Genomic DNA, 20427 nt, shown 5'->3' with positions numbered 1-20427 from the left:
CAAAATGTTTATATGCTCTCCTACTTGTAAGTCGCTTTGGATAAAAGCGTCTGCCAAATGAATAAATGTAAATATGCTATGTCCTATAATTGTCTCATAGCTTGTACAAGGTTTGAGAAATATTTCGGCCGAACCAGCTGAACCCTTCCCACCCCATCACGCTGTCCCTTCAGCACCTCCTCATAAAACATGTGTGCAGATTTCATCCATTCCATCATTTCTTCACAAACAAAATAAATATCCCTCCGGTTATTCCTGTGGTTTAGCGGGCCAGCGGCGCGAGGGTCTGAGCAGGTGTGCTGTGTTTTTGAAACAGGGCTACCAGTGGATGAAGGATAAGATCCTGAGTGAGGAAGGCCGCCGTCAGCAGGCAAAGCTGAAAGAGCTGCAGGCCATTGCGGAGCGGCTGGGTTGCACGCTGCCCCAGCTGGCCATCGGTAATACTGCCCGGGCTCTGCTGCTCTCTCTCTTTCTGTCTGTCTGTCTGTTCGCCTGCCTGGAGCTCAGGGCAGGCTGTCCCTGGACCTGTCTACAGCTTCTGTCCTGTGTGTCTTGTTGTTTGTAAAGTCTGGAAGTCTGTCGTTGGACAGTGCTGTGTCTGTTAAATGTTATAAGATTTCTGTTTTCTTGAAACAACATTTCTATCAACCAAATGTAGGCATAGTCTCAAAGTCAGACTGTTTCTTCATGTCTGAGTAGGCTGTTCTTGGCTGGACTTTATGCTGCGAGACCACCCAAATCAGAGGGCAATGTTTGGATGATCAGAATTTCAGTTTTGGAATAACAAAGGGTGTTTATGGAATCGCAAACCTGCCAAAATGAGACATACATAAATATAGTTACTAAAGTTATTACTCAAAAGCACGTGTCATTTTGTCAAACCACAAAATGTCACTGTGGTGTTAGACCTTCGCCCATAGCTAGTCCAGCACTCTGTGCTCGATTGATATGTCTGAAGTAAAACGCGCCCCTTTCATCATCCTATGGACACAGTAATGTAGATGGGTTGTAAATGTGTCCAATGGTGTGACAGCAAAAATGGAGAAAAAACTAACAATGAAGATACATTTCTCTTATGCTATTTTATGTTATAAATATAAATATTAATAATATAAAATAATATATTATTAACAGTTTGTACGGTATATTTGTGTACTACCTAGATATGTGAAATAAACAAATGTTGACAAATACATACAGTAAATAAGTACATAAATGTGGAAATAAGTAAAAGTGGAAATAAATACATGCATAAATAACGTGGGGAAATACAATAATATTGTATATTTATTTTTGTATTTATCGCTATAATTTGGCAGATTTGATATTCCACAGTTGTCGATCTAGTAATTTCCTACTTGTGCAAAGCGTATTAGGCATATTAAACAATCAGCTGCTAACTTGTTCATTGAAGGGAAAATAGCATAAAGTAGTGAAATGTGTCAGCGTAGGTTTTCTTACTGTACATCTACAGTATAGCTTTAGGTTTTGTATCCCACACTTTCAGACATTCATCATTAGCCGGCCTTAACACAACAACCCAGTTACAGGTTTTATTTTCTACAGCTCATAACCTTTTCTAATAGAGCAATAAAGGTCAGGGGAACAGCAGGAGATGTTGTGCGGGTTCAGTAGGATTGTGTTGACTGATTACTGTTGACCGAATGCATTTTCAGAAAATATTAAACAGAAACTAGGGCACTTAGTGGATGTCCTTGTTGTGTGATGTATCCTATACGTCTCTCTGAAACAAGTTAAATGTTGAATTGCTTTTAGACTCAACAAAAACTCACCAAGGTTGAGCTTTGGAAAATGTGGTACAGTACAGTCATAGTAACAGATGAAAATGGTATCTTTTACTAGCGTGGTGTCTGAGGAATGAAGGGGTGAGCTGTGTGCTGCTGGGAGCCTCCAGCACTGATCAACTGATGGAGAATATAGGAGCTATTCAGGTGAGTGCATGAACGACTAAGAGGTTTATCTTAAAGCTCAAATCCCAGTTGCCACTGGCAGCAGCATAAAAAAGCTGTGTTCTGTATGTGTTTTCTTTAGGGCTGTCAAACGATTAATCGCGATTAATCACATCCAGAATAAGTGTTTTTGTTTACATAATATATGTCTGTGTACTGTGCATATTCATTTATTATTTATAAACACATATATATTTAGGAACTATTTAGTGAAAGTGAAAAGGACCTATCTGTCAGATATGGTGACCCATACCTGAAATGTGACCTCTGCATTTAACCCATCTGGTCAGTAGTGAAAACACACATTGCAAGTCACGAACACACGTACACCTGGAGCAGTGGGCAGCTATCACCGCAGCGCCCGGGGAGCAAGGTGCCTTGCTCGAGGACACCTCAGTTGTTACCCGCCGGCACTGAGAATCGAACCGGTAACATTCTGGACATGAGTCCGACTCTCTAACCATTAGGCCACGACTGCCTTTGATTATTTTTCTTAAATAATTACATGTATGTGTATGAGTTTATATACAGAATTATTATGCACAGTGCCGACATATATTATGAAACACAAACTTTTATTACGAATGCGATTAATCTAGTTTTTGCTTAGGATTTGGCACAGAATAAATATTATGTAACATGCTGTAAACTAGAAATGTTAGAGTTTATACTGTATATATTTGAATCTCTGTACAAGAGCTATTCAAGCTGTCGAATGAGTGAGATTTGAGTTTTCACTCTAGAAATTATTGAATGAAAGACACAAAGACAATGAAATACAAATGGAAATTTGTATTTCTTCTGTAATTATGATTCAGGTGGATTCTTTGGATGTGAACAATACTTGTAACTGTGTATAGTTATAAAGTTAAAAGTCTTTAAGAAATAGTTCACACAAAAATTCTTTCGGTCCACTCACCCTGATGTCATTTAAATCCTGCATGACAAAAGAAGATGTTTTGAAGAACAATGGTAACAACATCAGCCTCTAATGTATAGACACAAACCCCCTGAGACATTTGATTTTTTTTTTTCAGGAAATGGAAAAAAACTGTTTACTTTTAAATGATTAAATACAGTGTAATCAGAGTTGACAAGCTTTTTAATAGCTTTCTATTGGTTAGATACTTACAAAACCCAATAACAAACATACATAAAGGGTGACTAATAATAATGATTCATGACAAAAAATAAAAATAACAAAATATGCAGATTCGAGGTTTCAGAAGGACAGCAGCGATATACTACAGGTTTTGAATGACATGAGGGTGAATAAATGATTGCAGAATTTGTCCCTTTAAAGCACTGGTTTCTGAACATTTCTACGATTATTGCATTATTTTTTTCAATTTTAAACAGTTAACATTCATGGGACAAATTAATTTATAAAAAAAGAAAAAATGTACAAAAAATATTAAAGCTTCAATGAAACACTCTTTCAGGTTCTTCCGAAGTTATCATCGTCTATTGTACATGAAGTGGACAGTATCCTAGGCAACAAACCCTACAGTAAAAAGGACTACAGGTCCTAAAAGGAAAGTGAGTGAATGTCGACTTGCTTCTTATTCTGAGCTTTGACTGAATAAAACATTGGCACACGGGACCAGCACTGTCACACGCCAACCCGCACAAAACAAGGAGTCTACCGACATTAGCCCGAGAGGAGCAAAAGAGCACGAGCAGACCGGAAGCATGCTCACGAACAAAACAGCTAGTCCGGCTCAAATAAGAATGGCACTCCTACCACTAGAAGAAACCACTTGCCTGCTTCCATCCCTTCAAAGTAAACACTAAAGGGGTGCATTATTAGGACTTATTAAAAATGCATGAGATCCACTGGCCAGTGCATGTGCTTTTCCCTCCATGTTGGAAAGAGTACATTCACATAAGCTTAAACATATCCCGAAACAATCTTCGTAATAGTACTGATGAAGCACTTTACTGATACAACAGAAAGTTACATCACTGGACAAAAGCGGTTTCAAAACCATTCATCTCTGTCATTTTCACTATAGGTTTTATATGGAAATGTTGCTATATTGATAGCCAATATTCTGCTTGTTTACAAGACCTTGTTTATATAACCAGCTATGGCTACTTTTTAGTTCTAAACATGAAGAAAGTTGTTATAGGGTAAACAGACGTAGTGTTGGGTTGTGAGACGGTCAAAAATATTAACGACACAAATACAGGCCTCCACAAATGTGCAATATCTGAAAGTGTTCATGAACCTATAGTTTGCACTCCGGCTTATTTTTCAAACCTTTTCCCAGATGAATGATCTAATACTTTGTGAAGCGTACAGCTGACCGGTTCATTCTGAAACCAAAGAATTGTGTGTCGTCTGCACTGCTGTTTTCATCAAGCGAACATAGGAAGGTCTGGAATGTACATGACGCCTGATGTTTGATTATGTTATGACGCGTTGTTTTAAGTTTTATAGTTTGTCATGTGTCTGCAGTACTGAGAGTTTGCCTTAATGTTCCATATTTAAAGTGGTTTTTGTTTCATGTGAATATGTACAGTATGTCCTTATTCAAATCGTTTTGTGTGCTGGGTTATTTTTGAATTTCTGTTGGGCTGTTTAAAGACAATGAAGATCATTTGTTTTGCTATAACGGTTAACATATAACTTTTTAGTATTAGCTTTTATTGTGGGGAGCAAATGTCTCCTCAAGGATAGCAAAACCTGAGATGCACATGCTGTACATTATTGAGACCAGTCAATGGTCACAAGGTTTCTGAGTTAGGGGAACGAAAATCCGTTAGGACTGTATTAAAACAAGAGAAGTCTATAGAAAGTCACCACAAAGTTACCAACACAAATGTGTGTGTGCGTGTGTGATTGTGTACAACACGATTTATGTTCTTGTCCAATGGCTCCCTCTACTGATCGAGATGCTGTTTGAACTATAAAGCAATCACCAACATATGGGTAGTTGATGGACGCAAATTTGTCTTATGGTGTGAAGGGAAAAATTTGAAAAAAAACTATCTTATGCTATTTTATATGATAAATATAAATATAAATAAATAATATAAAACAATGTAATATTAACAGTTTGTTTTCTAAGATTTGCTACGTCACACCATAAGACACCTTTTTTCGTCAACTACCCATATACCATCATATTAATGAAATATTTAATAATATGGGCCTACATGTAGTTTCTGTTTTTAATTATTGATATTTTACACTTATACATTTTATTATATTCTTGCAGTCAATGCAGTGTATGCTAGTACAGTGGTTCTCAAACGTTTCCGTTGTGTGGCCCCCTTTGTGTAGCGTGCATCGCTTTGTGGCCCCCCTTTATAAAAACTAATTATCTTAAACTTATCATTTTAATTAAACCAAAAACTAATTCTGTTATACAATCCTGGGACATCAATACTTTTGGTTGGTTGTCTTATTTTTCTGATGTTTGATTATATAAAATGTATGATAAATGTGTATATTTCATATAATGCCACAAAAGCTGTGGCCCCCCTGGATCCATCTTGGGGCCTCCCAGGGGTCCACGGCCCCCAGTTTGAGAACCACTGTGCTAGTACAAGTTGTTTAATTGTGTGATGTCATTACGCATGTGTTTTCCATAAACATTATTCAGTCTTTATAAAACTGATCAATCTTATCATACTCAGTCATGAAACCGATAAGCCAATGAGTAGGACAGCACTAGTTTGCTGTCAATGAGTTACTAGATTATATGCCTTATTCAATTCTAACACTAAATACTCAGTGCTGACAGCCATTTATTTAGCATGTGTATCATCTGTACTGATAGAATGAGCTATAGTATATGCATTATGGCATTTCAAATACACCAGTAATGAATGGAGAAGCATAAGAAGTGTGATAAAAGAGAGCTATAACGTGATCGATGTTATTGTCATAGTAAATACAGATTCAGTGCTAAAATAATTTGACATACATGCGTGTCACTTTTTTCTGAACCTAATGTGTTGTTAAACATCTTTATAGAGTTCAAACAAATCTCAATACATGTTGCATGGATATACGAAAAAATGGCAGATCAGTGGATATTATAGTAATAAACTGTTTTGGGCTGTGATTAATTGAATGTAATGAATAAGAAGGTTTTGATTGTTGATTAAACATGTACAGTATTGAACAAGAACAGAATCCATACAGCTTTTGGAAGAAGTACTTTAACCAAAGACCACAGTTGGATAACACAAGCTTCGATGATAGAATTGGCATTGCTTCAGTTGCTGAGGCTGGATGTAAAGTCCTTGTTCATATATTTGTTATATGAACATGTCGGGCATCGGTCTGCATCTACATGTGGGATTTTAGTTGTACAGTACATCAAGTTGGCACAACGTTTGTATCTTGTGATGGGCCTCGTATAACCTGCTCTAATTTGAATATGTTTTCTCTTGCTCAGGAAGTCATGACTTGATAGAAGTTGCTAAAACTGACATCTGTTCCATATGTACTTGTTTATTAATGTAGACTATAGGCCTCATTGAATGAGAAACTGTTTGCGTGTAAAGCTTTAAAAACAAAGCGAGTTTTGTTATCCCACAAGGACAAATGTCGCTGTACAGTACACTGTAAATCATATCTGTAGAAATGACAGTATTATTGGCAGCAGTTTGCCAGTAACTTACTGTAGATTTACATTTATGTAATTTACTGGCATGAGTTTGTTCAAAGATAAATGAACAATAAACATTAACAAGTCTTTATCTTTACAGAAAAAAACTATACAATAACAGCCTCATGCAAAGCATTCTGGGAACCAAAATTAGAAACAAAAACAGAAAAAGGTTGATGAGGATTTCTGGTTTCCAGAATGCATTGCATGAGGCTGTTATTTTATAGTTTTTTTCTGTAAAGATAAAGAAGTTACTGGTAACTAGCTGCATAACTACAGCAAAAAAATGTACAGTGTAGAAATAGTGGAATGAAATAGGAGTACCTAGTACATGAAATTATCATTTATTTGATTTCATAAGAATAGAAGACTGTTTTTGGTATAACCTTTTATTCTGACAGTTCTGTAATATTGACCATTACTGTTATTCATAGTATTATGGTTCCTGTATACACACAAGTAGACAAATAATGCAGAGTTTTGTATACATAATGGAATGGTTTGATGACCTGTATATATTCGGAATCTAGATATATGTTATTGATTTTATTTACTGTACTATTATCAAATTAGACTTTATTTATTTTTACATTGAGAACTACTGCTTATGACATTGCTTGAGGAAAACATGTACAGCTTCAAACCTATGAAAATAAAATAAATGATTTATTGGTCTTTATTCCTTGATACGTATGAAATGTGATAATGGGGGATATATTTTTTATTGAAATTATAATTGTGTCCAAAAATATACAGTACACCACAATAGTTTGGAATAACACTGTTAAACTGCACGAACGAAAGACTTATGAAAACACATTTGTCTTTTACTTAAAACTAGTGAAAAATAAAGTTACCTGTTACTTCTGAAATCATTCAAAAACCAAACAAGTCAAATGCCAGAAATAATAAAAGAGTAATGTGCAAATTGCAAAATACATGAACATATCTTTATAATGCAAAGAGAATGGTATGGCCAAGATTTCTTTAACTGCAGTAAAAAAAACATTCTATAAAAATTCAATGTCTATTTTAGCACTTAAAATGTAATGTGTAGTCATAAAATATCCGTAAACTTGCATCAAAATCTGCTGTGTTGGTCATGGAAACATTTACTGTTACAAAACCTGACAGTGCACAAAATATTTTTTTTGAAAAAGTGCTTGACGCATCTGCAGTAAAAATGGAAACACACATTCCCCTTTGAGGTTGCATAGTCTAAATTCTGTAGATCAAATGTCACAAATATTCGATACGCATTGCAAAGTTGTATAGACACACTTTAGGAATCTCTTTACAGTACTCAACAAGAAAACATTCATTATCTCAACAACAGGAAATAGTTCAATGTACAATGCTTGAGAAATGGACAATGTCAACACACAAATATTACATATCAGATTGTGTGCAAAGTCTACCTAAATTGAAAAAGAGAGAATTTGTTTGAAATTGTTCATTGTGAATGGTGGAAGATACTTACCATTTAACAGATGCATTTTTAAAGTACCTTACAATTGCAAGATTTCTCTGAAAAATGATTTAGTCTCACCTTATGACACCTCGTGTAAATGACGAGAAAGGTTTCATTTTTGAGTGAGCTAGTACAGTGGTGGTGAATAAAGGGTTACATTTTAGAAACACTTCATTTTCTGGCTCTTCTGCATTTAGGAAGATCTGATATTGTCAAGTGAAACAGGGATCTGGATTGGTAGTTTGTGTTTGATCTGTGCTGGAGCAAAACCCAAAAGGAAGCTGGTCCTCCCTGAGCAGAACTGATGCTTAAAACATTTTTAAAAAATGGTATTTGTCCTCATCCAGGAGGAGCTTCAATATTATAAGTCGTCTTCCTGTTGTCTTCATTGTCAACTTTTCCAGTAGAATGAATAATGAAGTTTTTCCTACAAACCCATCTGAATTGCCACAAGAGTTTGTGCATAAGTCATATTCTTCGTACGCTGTAGGTAAAAAAAACAATAAAAGGCTAAAATTTTAGCCAAAGGTGTACTCACAAATTCAAGCCCAGTCAGTTAACATTCAGCAACCGTATCCATGTTCAGTTTTTTTTTGTTGGACTGTCACATACAGTATTGTCTGAACTGGGTATGAAACTGTAAGATTACTATACTGGTACGCTGGACTATGACGAGTCCATGTCTTTGTGTTTCTGCTTGTTCTCTATCTAGACGTGAGCCCTGCAGTGAAAGAGATATGACAAAGTTATTGTTTAAATATGCATAATTTACTGTGATTTAACTACTGTATAACAGTATAATGACCTTCTTGGCAGCTTGGTCCAACCCAACCATTCAAACAAGTGCAGTGTCCGTTGCGCGGATTGCATTGACCTCCGTTGTGACATTCGCATCCCTCCGAGCAATCTGGGCCGAACCGATTCACTCCACAGTCTGATGGGAATTCAACAAGAAATATTTGACTAAATGACTAACGCAAAAATACATTACAGGAAATTTCAGTTTAGGTAAAAGCAAAACTACCAAATGGTTTCAGAGGAAAAAATTACCTATATCACATCGAGATCCCATCTTCCCTGGTGCACACAAACACCTGCCGTTGACAGGGTCACATGGTGAGCCTCTGTCACAGTCACAGTTTTGACCACAATTAGACCCAAATCTGCCCGGCTCACAATCTAAAACAACAACACCATTACCTGAGCAACCTAACCCCCAGTACCAGCTAAAACATTACATGAGACTGTTCTGCACCTCTCTCACAGCGGAGTCCCTGGTAACCTGGAGGACACATGCAGCGGCCAGTGCTTGGGTCACATGGTGCGTTGCCGCAGCAGTCGCAAAGATGCTGGCAGCGATGTCCATGAAACCCAAGAGGGCACACTTGAGAAAAAAGAAAAAAATGCTATTATATTGACTACATTAGATGCAACATGAGAAGAAATGACAAAAGATGCAATGGTTTCTCACCATGTTCACAGAGATGACCGTAGTAACCAGGAAGACAGTGACACTCGCCGGTAACTCTGTCACAGGCAGCATCATTTTGACAGTCACACGCTTTCTGGCATCCAGACCCATATTTGCCTCTGGGACACTCTGAACACAAGAACATGTTTAACTCACTAATGCACCATAATGTGTTGTTATCCCAAAGGTTTTATACAGTAAGTAAAAAATTGCAGTATGACTTTAGGAATACTGGTACTATAGGTTTATGGCTTTATGGGATACTTTAAGATTTTGTCATATTTGATTTTCAACAGTGCCTATCCCTTTTCACTTTCATTGCTAAGCACAAAAGTAGGTATTTTCACACTTTTCCCCCAAATCGGTTCCTTTAAGGATGCATAATCAGCTCACCTTTATCACAGCTGTCACCTGTCCAGCCCAGTCCGCAGGTGCAGTTCCCTGTAATTGCATCACATGCTCCTCCATTACTGCAGTTACAGCACTGAGCACAGTCCTCTCCGAACCAGCCCTCAGCACAGCCTGACACACACACACAGGTTTACTATCCCATATACTTCAACTGTTTTTATAACCGGCTAATGATCTTCTGTTAGCTGTTGTTAAAACTAGTCCTCATATAAACCTGTTAAGTGAGGACCATTTGTCATCATTATTTTAAAGGGGTCATATGACACGGCTAAAACAAATATTATGGTTTATTTTAGATGTAATGCAATGTGTATACACCAGTGGTTCTCAAACTTTTTCGTTGTAAGGCCCCCTTTGTGCATCACTTTGCGGCCCCCCATATAAAGACGTATAATCTTAAACTAAGAATTTTTATTAAACCAAAAACATTCAGTTATACAATGCTGGAACCTCAATTCTTTTGGTTGGTGGTGTCATTTTTCTGATCTATGATTGCATAAAATCTATGATAAATTTCTATATTTCATAAAATGCCACAAAATCTGTGGCCACCCTAGATCCATCTTGGGGCCCCCCAGGGAGCACGGCCCCCAGTTTGAGAACCACTGGTATATACGATTTAAGGTTTAAAAACGCTGTATTTTCCACATACCGTGCATGTTTGTATCTCCTCTTTGTCCCGCCTCTCTGAAACGTGCAGATTTTTAACAAAGCTCAACGCTCTGAAAAGCGAGGTGTGCTATGATTGGCCAGTTAACCAGTGCGTAGTGATTGGTGGAATACTTCAAGCGTGTGACGGAAATGTAACGCCTCTTACCATATTTGGAACATCAGGTTCTAAAGCGATTGTACTGACATGTGCGCCCACCTTATATACATTATAATACATTTGGGCGGTCTTAGTCAAATCATACCACGAACTGACGTAGATTTGTGGGGGTGTGGTTACACGAGGCGTTTCAGGCAGGTCTGGGTGAGCATTCGCTTTTAGAAAGAACGCATCTTTTGTTCAGACACTTTAATTTTTGCAATTTTACCTGTCTAATACATGCATGGGCAACTTATAACACACCAAAGACACAGAAAAACATGTGTTCGCACCATATGACCCCTTTAACAGACTTAATGACCTTTCCTACAGTCCTCCCCTCGCTGGCCACCTCTACACACGCATCTGCCTGTGACCGGGTCGCTTCTGGCTCCTTCGCCACATAATGCTACCTGTGCACAGTCTTGACCATAACGCCCTGCTGGACAAGCTTCAGAGAGAGTAACTGTTAGTAATCACACTGGTTCACTTTTATTACATCGTTTCAAAATGACATCATAATGTATGTGTTATAAAACTTAGCTTAGTGTGACTAACTGATATTGCAGTTTGGTCCGATGTATCCTGGTGGGCAGGTACAGGTGCCAGTGGTGGTCTTACACACGCCGTTATTAAGACACTGGCACTTCCTCTCACAGTTTGGACCATAATGGCCTGCCTCGCACTCTACAACAGTTAAAACAATGCATCATGGGTACAACATACTTCAGGCAACACTTTAATGTTTTTAACTTTGACACAAGTTTATTTGTACACTAACAATAGGCGCATTGAAATTCACAACTTTTTGGTTAAAAGTTAATAAATATCAGTTATAGAGAGGCTAAAGTTATAAATTGCAGTTTAAGTAGATGTTGAAGGGATTGTTCACCACAAAATGAAAATTTTAAACAACGGTGGAACCCATTCACTTGCATTGGTTTTGTGTCCATTCAATAGAAGTGAATAGGTACCGCGGTTGTCCGGATACCAACATTCTTCAAAATATTTTCTTTTGTGTTCTGCAGAAGAAAGTAAGTCGTACAGGTTTGAACTGACAAGTGAGTTGAGTAAATGATGACAGAATTTTCCTTTTTGTGTGAACTATCCCTTTAAGTAGATGTCAATCTGTAGTGTTTCTAAGTATGAAAAAAAACATTAAGAAGAGTTTGAGCATCAATAAAGGTAAAGATTTCTTTCTATAGAGATTATGAAGAGCCCACCTGCATCACAGTTGTTGCCATGGTAACCCGGGGCACAGTAGCACACACCGGTTACAGGATGACAGAGCTGATTCACCTGTGAACACTGACACACGTGATTACAGTTCAGTCCAAATGTGCCCGGGTGACACCCTGAAGAGCAACAATGAGACAGAATATCAGTTAAGAAACCATGAATCTTAAAGACAACACGGATGAGGAAATAAGAATAACAGCTCACTTTGCTCACAGCCGTTTCCGGTAAAGCCTGGTGGGCAGCCACACTCCCCGGTCACATGATTGCAGGAAGAGCCGCGAGGACAGAGGCAGCGTTGAGAGCATCGCCTCCCGTACCAACCAGGCAAACAAACTGTAAGAGCAAAAATGAGTTACACTGGGTCTGCCAGCAGAGGGCAGTCTTACAGAAAATACATGCTGAGATAAGTTCATATAAAGAGAAAAACTGTGTAAGTTTTTATGAGTTTTCCCAGTGGCTTCCCTGGTGAATAGTAAGTGTTTCCAGTGCACTGAAAATTACTTTTCTCACAGTGCGGTCCTCTCCAGCCTGCTGGACACATGCAGCTGCCGGTGATGTGGTGACATGGGGCGTTATGATCACACCTGCATCGCTCCTTACAACCTGGGCCGTACAAACCTGCCCCACATGCTGATCACAAACACACAGGACGGCAATATAAATGTATATTATTGTCCCATAAAGTATTTTTATTCTATTTTTTAAAAGCAGCATATGATGCGATCAGAGCAGGTTGTTTACCCCTTTCACAGCGGAGCCCGATCCAGCCTGCCGGACACGAGCACCTGCCACTCTGTCTGTCACACAAGCCACCATTCTCACATTCACACTTGTGTTGACAGTCTATGCCAAAGTGTCCCGGGGCACATTCTGGAAATGAAACAAAAAGACACATTAGGTAACACATACTGTAACAGGAGGAATCTAAAGCATGCCTAAGATGTCTAAAGAAATGTTTTATTGTTGCTATGAAAAGCAGAGAATGTTTAGTGTCTATCTCACCAAGTTCACAGGCGACTCCAGTCCAGCCGCTTTGACACATGCAGTGCCCACTGATTCGGTCACATGACCCTCCGTTCTGACATAGACAGTGCTGGTGACAGCCAACACCATAGAAGCCAGCTGGGCATTCTGGGAAGAAGCAACAGGACAGTGAAACAAACAGGTAAACACGCGAGTAGTGGAAATGAGATTATGACCCAGGCAGAGAATTAAAATAACAAATCTGTCATCATTTATTCACCCTCATGTCATTCAAAACCTGCATTTGACTCTTTCCTCTGTGGAACACAAAAGAAGATATTTTGAGAAATGTGGAAAACCCAGTGGTTTTGTGCCATACGATGGAAGACAATGTTCAAAATGTCTTCTTTTGTGTTCTGCAGAAGAAAGAAAGTCATAGAGGTTTGAAATGAGTAAACGGTGAAAGAATTGTAATTTTGGGGCGAACTATCCTGTTACACACTCAAATCAGAATCAAGGGATAAGAAAACCACCTTGTTCACAGCTGAGACCTCTCCACCCGGCTGCACACGCACATCGGCCATCAGCAGGGTCACAGGTGGCATTATTTTGGCAGCTGCAGGTCAGATCGCAGCCGGGACCATATGTGCCAATTTCACACGCTATGGCAAGAAAGAAACACAAGCAAATGTATTTTAAAAAATAGGGATCCGCAATGCATACTGAAATACAATGCCACAAGGTGTATATATATTCTATTTTATAATTTTACTTCACATTAGAGACAGAGGGAATGCTTTGAACAGGCATCTTATTACATTTTATTAAATATGTGCTAACGTGGCCGCTAACGGGGCCGTAACGGAGGCGTTGGCCGCTTAGACGGACGTATTATAACCCCCAATTATCCCCGCTACCCGCCCCCCCCCACCCCCGGTCGACAGATTTGGTTGAAGGCCTAAAAATGCCAGGGCCGATTTTTCTTCCCAATCCAGCCCTGGTGCTAACAATAAATGACTAACCTTTGTTACAGAGGGGCCCGACCCAGCCAGATGGACACTGGCAGTCTCCAGTCATGGGGTGACAACGACCACCATTTAAACACTGGCACTTCTGCCGGCACTCTACACCATAAAACCCCTCAGGACAGGCTGTGAAGTACACATAAATACACACGGGTTACTTTATAGTTTTAGAGTACTGTAGCCAGTTGAAACTGGACAACCCTACGTTTTTCACAGTGTGTTCCAGTCCAGCCTGGTAAACAAGTACAGGCTCCACCCACATGCTCGCAAGCTGCATCATTCTCACACTGGCATCTGTGGAGGCAGGCTTGGCCGAAGAAGCCCTCAGGACACTCTTTACAACAGGAAAACAACATCATCAGTATAAAATTAACTTTAAAGTAAGATAGAAATAGAATAATGACGATTTGGTTAAAGCTTTGGCACTGTTCAAATAAAACAACATGTCGTAAGAAGAGCAGTGAAGTGAAACATACTTTGCTCACAGTGTGGTCCCATGTAACCCACCTCACAGTGGCACTGCCCACTCACAGGGTCACAGCTTCCCACACTGCTCCTGCACTCACACAGGTGGGCACAGTTTGGCCCCCAGCGTCCCACCTCACACGCTGTCACAGAACAAACGCGACCCATTACAACATAAAATACTTTTTATATCTTGTTTACCAGTACAAATATCTAAAAATTCTTAAATCAAGACACATTTATTTGCAAAATGACATAAGATATTTAGTTTTGTTTCTTGAAAAAAAAATCTAAATAATGTGTTTTGCCGAAAAACAAGAAAAAAACTGCCAATGGGAAAATTATCCCCGCTACCCATTATCCCCATGTTGTTCATCTATATTTTGTGTTGTACTATGCTAGAGTGCAATTCTTTGAAAACATGTATAGTATAATCTTGTTTTCTCTTCAAATTAAGTTGAAAGTGATATTTTTTCTCACTTTCAGCATAAGATTACTTAATTTTGACAAATTATTAAGAAAACTTGTTTTATTCTAATTCATTCCAAGATAAATCATGATCTTAGATCATTTATCTTTATTTCAGCAAATAATTGCGAGTTTTAGTCCCAGTTTCTTTGTTTCTTCTATAGACAGTTTCATCGGGTGTACGCGGCTGACCCAATGTTTCCAACTTCCAGTTTGTTTGTTGATCGGTCTGGCTAGTGACTAATAATACAACTATTTATATTTTATTTAATTTATATTCCTATTAATTTAAATTAATATTTTACTGAATAATAATTGTATAAAATAATCGATTTCTTTAATTTTATTGTATATTAATTTTATTAAAAAAACAATTTGTTGAATGGGTCGTGTAACTTTGTCGCACTTAAATTTAGCCAAGTAATGGTTCTTCTACTGGTAACTAGACATATTATTAACTTGCTAGCAAATGTCATTTACTTGTTATTTCTTTTAATTGTTATCAGAAATAATCTACAGGGACTCGAGCCACAAAAGCGTGCATGCGCAGTAACGTTTGTTTATGTTGTTGCTTTGAAACTGTCTATTGAAATCAGCCATTTTGCTGTGTTTTGCCACTCATTTTGTTTCTTAATAAATGTATCTAAATTTAATACTGTATATATCTCTGTACTAAAAAACAAATAAAATACTAAATAATCATGTTTTTTTGCATTGAAAATTAAGTAATACAATTTAACGTATTTGAAAACAAGTCGTTTGCAATTTTGCTTCGCCATTAAAGATGTTTCAATAGAAAAATATGAATAAAATGATTTTTAGCGAGGAACCTTGATTGAAGACATGACATGAAAGGAGATTGAACAGATTTAGCTTCATTTTAGGTGAGCCAACCAGACAGGGCCGTGCACAGACATTTTTAGGGGCAGTGGCCGAAACAAACAAAAGAGGGCACTCCTAGAAATGCCTTTCTTATGCTCACACTGTAGCACTCAGTAAATATGTTCATCTATATTTTGTGTTGTACTATGCTAGAGTGCAATTCTTTGAAAACATGTATAGTAGCCAAAGCCATTATTTTCACATTAATGGTGATTTGTTGAAATTTCAACATTTTTTCAAAATTATTTGCAGGCTAAAAGTGATATTCATGCATTGACAAATCAACAGTTTTAACATTGATTCAATAGGTATAACGTACTCCCTTGCTATCTGGGCTACTGTTAATATGGTCTGAATGTTATATTAATATATTATATTATATGTTATAGATGACTGTTTTAACTAAGAAAATAGATGATAGTGGGAAATGTACTGCACAGCAGTTACAGTGTGAAAAACGGTCCGCTTTGTGTAGGCATTTACTACAAAGTGTGCCAATAACCGCAAATTTGGTGTTTTATCAAATCGGGTTCAACCATTTTGATTCGTCAAGAATTCTAATTCTCTTTGAGAACGTGGATATTTTGTACACGTTGTTGGCAGTTGTCACCAACAAAAGACCAAGAGCAAAACATTACCAACAAAAAATACAAAAAACAAACTATCAAATTATTCATTCTGCGGATCAGGCACTGTCTGTAATGTGGAATATAATTTTCTTACAGTAATGGGATGAACGTCTGAAACTGTTGTCTTCACTCTAGCACGCGGATCTGTGAGTTATACTAGGGAGCGAGCGGGAAAACACGGAGCGGATTGCGGAAAGAGTGGCTCTTTAGCGGAGCGTTAACATCTTTTAGCGGGGATCTTGAATGGATGCCTGCCCGGGGGTGGGGCTGAAAGGGGCACCTCAGAAGATGAGGGCAGCGGGGCAGTGGCTCTAGCCACCGGGCCACCCCCCTGTGCACGGCCCTGCAACCAGCAATGGGTGAGGTGCAAAAGTCCACAGTAAAGCCTGAACAAGGAGCTGGGTGGTGCTGCAGTGAAGGAAGGCCTGGAATTCTTTAAGTTTATGGGGCATGAAGAGGCAAGACTAAATGAGATCAGTAAAAGTCAGCTGGTCCTCCAGGATAACTCCAGGATTATTTGGCATTGGGAGGTGTTAAGTGAAAAGAGACTAATCTTGTGAAAGCTGATGATGAGGTTGTGGGTAACCATCCCAGATCTCACAGGAGCTTTTCATGTTGCCAAAGAGGCTGTCTGAGATCACAGAGGTGGAGACAGATGGGACATATACAGATCAAAGTCATTAGTTAAAGATGGAGTCACTGAAGGTGGATGTGAGAAGTGGGTGGGACAGGCGTGTGAATCATCTAATGATATTTTCTTAAAAATCATGTAGTGATGGAAAAGTGAAGGCAGAATGAATGTGGTTTCATTGGGGGCTTTACCTATCCCGCAGTTGGGTCCTGTCCAACCATCCTTGCAAACACAGAGACCCGTCACATGATGGCAATAGCCGTCGTTTTCACAGGAGCAGTGCCACTGGCATCCAAGGCCAAAGTATCCAGCTGGGCAAACTAAAAAGAAATAAAACAATATTTGTCATGTATTAAATAAACAGATCACATGGCTGTCAAAGAGACAAATGTGGTATAGAGGGTATGCACGTGACGTCACCTCTATCTGTACTCTATTTAGAACGGGAAAAAGTTATTGTGCAATTGATTGTACAAACAGATCGAGTACGAAATCAGAGTTTCCCCAGCTTTTTATTTCTTTTAACATTCAAAGCATGTATTTCATACAAACTTACAGTATAGATGGTTTCATTGGAAGGACGTATTTGTCCTGAAGTTAACTTCCAGTCTGTGTTTGTTGATCGGTCTGGCTATTAATATAACTATTTATATTTTATTTAATTTATATTAATATTGATTTATATGAATATTTTACATATGTTGTGTACTGGCGTGTTCACGTGCATGGGAAAGTGATGCCAATGCAAACTCTCTATTTCACGACACTTATTTCAGTGATGTCAGACACTTTTCTCTTATCCAATGAATCACTTACAAAAGTGTAATGATATCTAAAATTCATTATCAAAAATACACAACACATGTTTCTTTCCTGTTGCTCAGTGGTTAGAGCATGGTGCAAGCAACGCCAAGATCATGGGTTCGATCCCAGGGATTGCACATATTCAGAAACAAATGTATAGTATAATGCAAAGTAAGTTGCTTTGGATAAAAGCGTCTGCCAAATGCATAAATGTAAATGTTTCTGCCTTAATGTGTGACACTTAATTCTAAACTTATGACAGATGTTTAGTATAGATGACAAAATTAAAGATTATGAATTATTTTTATGAATTATTATTATTTGAAATAAAGTAGAGCTCACCGTTCTCACAGAGATTTCCCATGTATCCCGGGAGACAAATACAGGTTCCATTCTGTCTGTCACACACTCCACCATTGTCACATACAGGGCACAGCTCGGCACATCCCAAACCCCAACGGCCCTCTTCACAGTCTGAAAATAAACTTTACACAGTTACAGTTTGTAAAGAGTCCAAAGTTCCCTATAATTTGTGAAAAATCAACGTACAAATGGTGTACTTACATCATTTACTCTTCCTCATGTCATTCCAAGCCTGTGTGACTTTATTTCTTCAGCATAACAGAAAAGAAGATATTTTGAAGAACGTTGTTGACCAAACTACATTGGCCTCCATTGACTTCCATTGTATGAACACAAAACCACTCAGACATTCTCAAAATATCGTCTTTTGTGTTTTGCAGAAGAAAAGCATACAGGTTTTGAACAACATAAAGGTGAATAAATGATGACATCATAAAAAGCAAAATCTTACTGTATAAATCAAACACTGAAAATCCCTCACTAATAGGAGCCAATCACAACACACCTCATATATAAACACACACACATACTCAGCTGGAAGCCCCAGACTGTTCATTAACAGTTAATAGTCCTCTCCAGCTTGTTAACTGTCCTGTGCCGTAGCTTGGCTCTCGTCTTGTTATGTTCTTGTGTATTTGACAAAGAATTCCTCTAAATGAGTGGCCCATGAGGACAGATACATTACCACATTTAAGTCTGTGATGTTTGGCTAAGCAAACTGTGACTAATAATAGACCTCCACAGCAGTCTCTCCATTTTAAACAACATCATTCGCTCCAAAACAGAACAGGATGAAAAGTCATTAATGGCAAAACCAATTTCAGCTCTCTCCTCAACACAGTTTAAGCTTGTCAGGTTGTTTAATACGGATCAGAGAGCAATTATACAATTTCAGATACAATTGGATAATTGTACATGATGGTCCGCTTGCAAACAAATGATATCGCATGACATTGCACCACGTTTGTTCCGCGATTTCTTGTTTGTCATGCTGTTTTGCAGCATTTAATGACCGGAAGCGCTGCTTTTGTTACCTTTCTCACAGTGGTCTCCAGTCTGCCCGGCGGGACAGTGGCATTGTCCTGTTACAGAGTCACATGGGGCTCCATTACATTGACATGACAGTGAGCATCCAGATCCAAACTGTCCCACAGGGCACGCTGTTAAAATCAGTTAAATACAAATGTTAAAAAGAAGATATTTTCAAGAACATTTGTAACCAAACAACCATGGCCCCATTGACTTCCATTGTATGAACACCAAACCATTTCTCAATATATCTTCTTTTGTGTTGCACAGAAGAAAGAGTCTTATACATGTTTTGAACAACATGCTGGTGAATAAATGATGACAATTTTTGTGTGAACTATGTCTTTAAATATCTAACGGCTGATATTTCTGGTGGCTCTGCTCTCACATTGTGGTTGAAATATCAGCATAAACCTAAGAAGCTCACAAACAACCATGTGGCTGGACCAAGAGCTCCATTCTCTTCATCTTTGCTCTTGGACAGTCCAAAGTAAAGAATGGAAAGGTCAGAAAACAGAAGAAACACAGAGGCAATGAACAACATGTAGAGACAAGCCAAAGTGACTCCCTACGCAGCCCGCTGTTCCTAATTGATGGCAGACGCTGTACTCGGATCATTTAATGGCTTCCAGCTTGTGATGTTTGACTGCCAGCTCACTGTTTCTGTAGAAATATTCCGGATATTTCCGTACCCCCTGCCAAGTGGAGTGGAATCAAGCACGGAGGAGCTGCTCGGGGTCTGGGCTGCTGTATTGTTTCTGATTGGCAAATTCATATATACAGTATATACTGTATATTTACACATTTAGTATATATATGCATATTATTGATATTATTAATATATTAATATAATAAATTGAATTCTGCAGGTTGCAGCAAACCCTAACCCTCAATAATAAATAGACACTTTGTTTTTCTAAACTGGATTTTGCTTTACACTAAATAGGTGTTGATATGTGTCAACACGTTAATGCTTTCATAATATTTTTAAACATGTTTTAAATATTATTTCTAGATCTTCACATGAAATACAGGATCATAGTCATGCTCAGGGAAAACATTTGAGCGGGAGATAAAAGAATTTCCATCACGCATTCTAGTCTTTGGCGGCTGTATCTCACAATGAAACTACACAATGACTCACAGACGTAGATGACAATGTCTTCAGAGGTG

At 38.3% G+C, this 20427-nt stretch overlaps 2 protein-coding genes across 9 annotated transcripts in view; one reads left to right on the top strand and one right to left on the bottom strand.

The window, feature by feature from the left end:
* kcnab2b (potassium voltage-gated channel subfamily A regulatory beta subunit 2b) overlaps positions 1 to 8755 on the top strand; it is a 51179-nt gene extending 42424 nt beyond the window's left edge. For 5 of the 7 annotated variants that reach the window (XM_057362984.1, XM_057362980.1, XM_057362979.1 and 2 more), the window contains 3 exons: positions 317 to 437; positions 1864 to 1952; positions 3413 to 3524. In XM_057362984.1, coding sequence (XP_057218967.1) covers positions 317 to 437; positions 1864 to 1952; positions 3413 to 3502 — 300 coding nt within the window. In that variant the 3' untranslated portion in view covers positions 3503 to 3524. Of the gene's footprint in view, positions 1 to 316; positions 438 to 1863; positions 1953 to 3412 lie in introns of all 7 variants that reach the window. The other 2 variants (XM_057362983.1, XM_057362985.1) reach the window with 2 other exon arrangements.
* megf6a (multiple EGF-like-domains 6a) overlaps positions 8674 to 20427 on the bottom strand; it is a 31168-nt gene continuing 19414 nt past the window's right edge. The window contains exons 15-34 of one of the 2 annotated variants that reach the window (XM_057362954.1): positions 19260 to 19385; positions 18205 to 18336; positions 17250 to 17378; positions 14460 to 14591; positions 14189 to 14317; positions 13981 to 14109; positions 13492 to 13620; positions 12998 to 13126; positions 12737 to 12865; positions 12497 to 12625; positions 12200 to 12328; positions 11980 to 12111; positions 11315 to 11443; positions 11079 to 11207; positions 9931 to 10059; positions 9538 to 9666; positions 9322 to 9450; positions 9117 to 9245; positions 8872 to 9000; positions 8674 to 8787 (exon numbers count right to left, since the gene is read on the bottom strand). In XM_057362954.1, coding sequence (XP_057218937.1) covers positions 8771 to 8787; positions 8872 to 9000; positions 9117 to 9245; positions 9322 to 9450; positions 9538 to 9666; positions 9931 to 10059; positions 11079 to 11207; positions 11315 to 11443; positions 11980 to 12111; positions 12200 to 12328; positions 12497 to 12625; positions 12737 to 12865; positions 12998 to 13126; positions 13492 to 13620; positions 13981 to 14109; positions 14189 to 14317; positions 14460 to 14591; positions 17250 to 17378; positions 18205 to 18336; positions 19260 to 19385 — 2474 coding nt within the window. In that variant the 3' untranslated portion in view covers positions 8674 to 8770. Of the gene's footprint in view, positions 8788 to 8871; positions 9001 to 9116; positions 9246 to 9321; positions 9451 to 9537; positions 9667 to 9930; positions 10060 to 11049; positions 11208 to 11314; positions 11444 to 11979; positions 12112 to 12199; positions 12329 to 12496; positions 12626 to 12736; positions 12866 to 12997; positions 13127 to 13491; positions 13621 to 13980; positions 14110 to 14188; positions 14318 to 14459; positions 14592 to 17249; positions 17379 to 18204; positions 18337 to 19259; positions 19386 to 20427 lie in introns of those variants that run through there. The other variant, XM_057362955.1, reaches the window with a different exon arrangement.

This window comes from Triplophysa rosa, linkage group LG21 (genome assembly GCF_024868665.1).
Source record: "Triplophysa rosa linkage group LG21, Trosa_1v2, whole genome shotgun sequence".
NCBI lineage: Eukaryota > Metazoa > Chordata > Actinopteri > Cypriniformes > Nemacheilidae > Triplophysa > Triplophysa rosa.
This window is presented reverse-complemented; position numbering and strand designations above follow the sequence as displayed.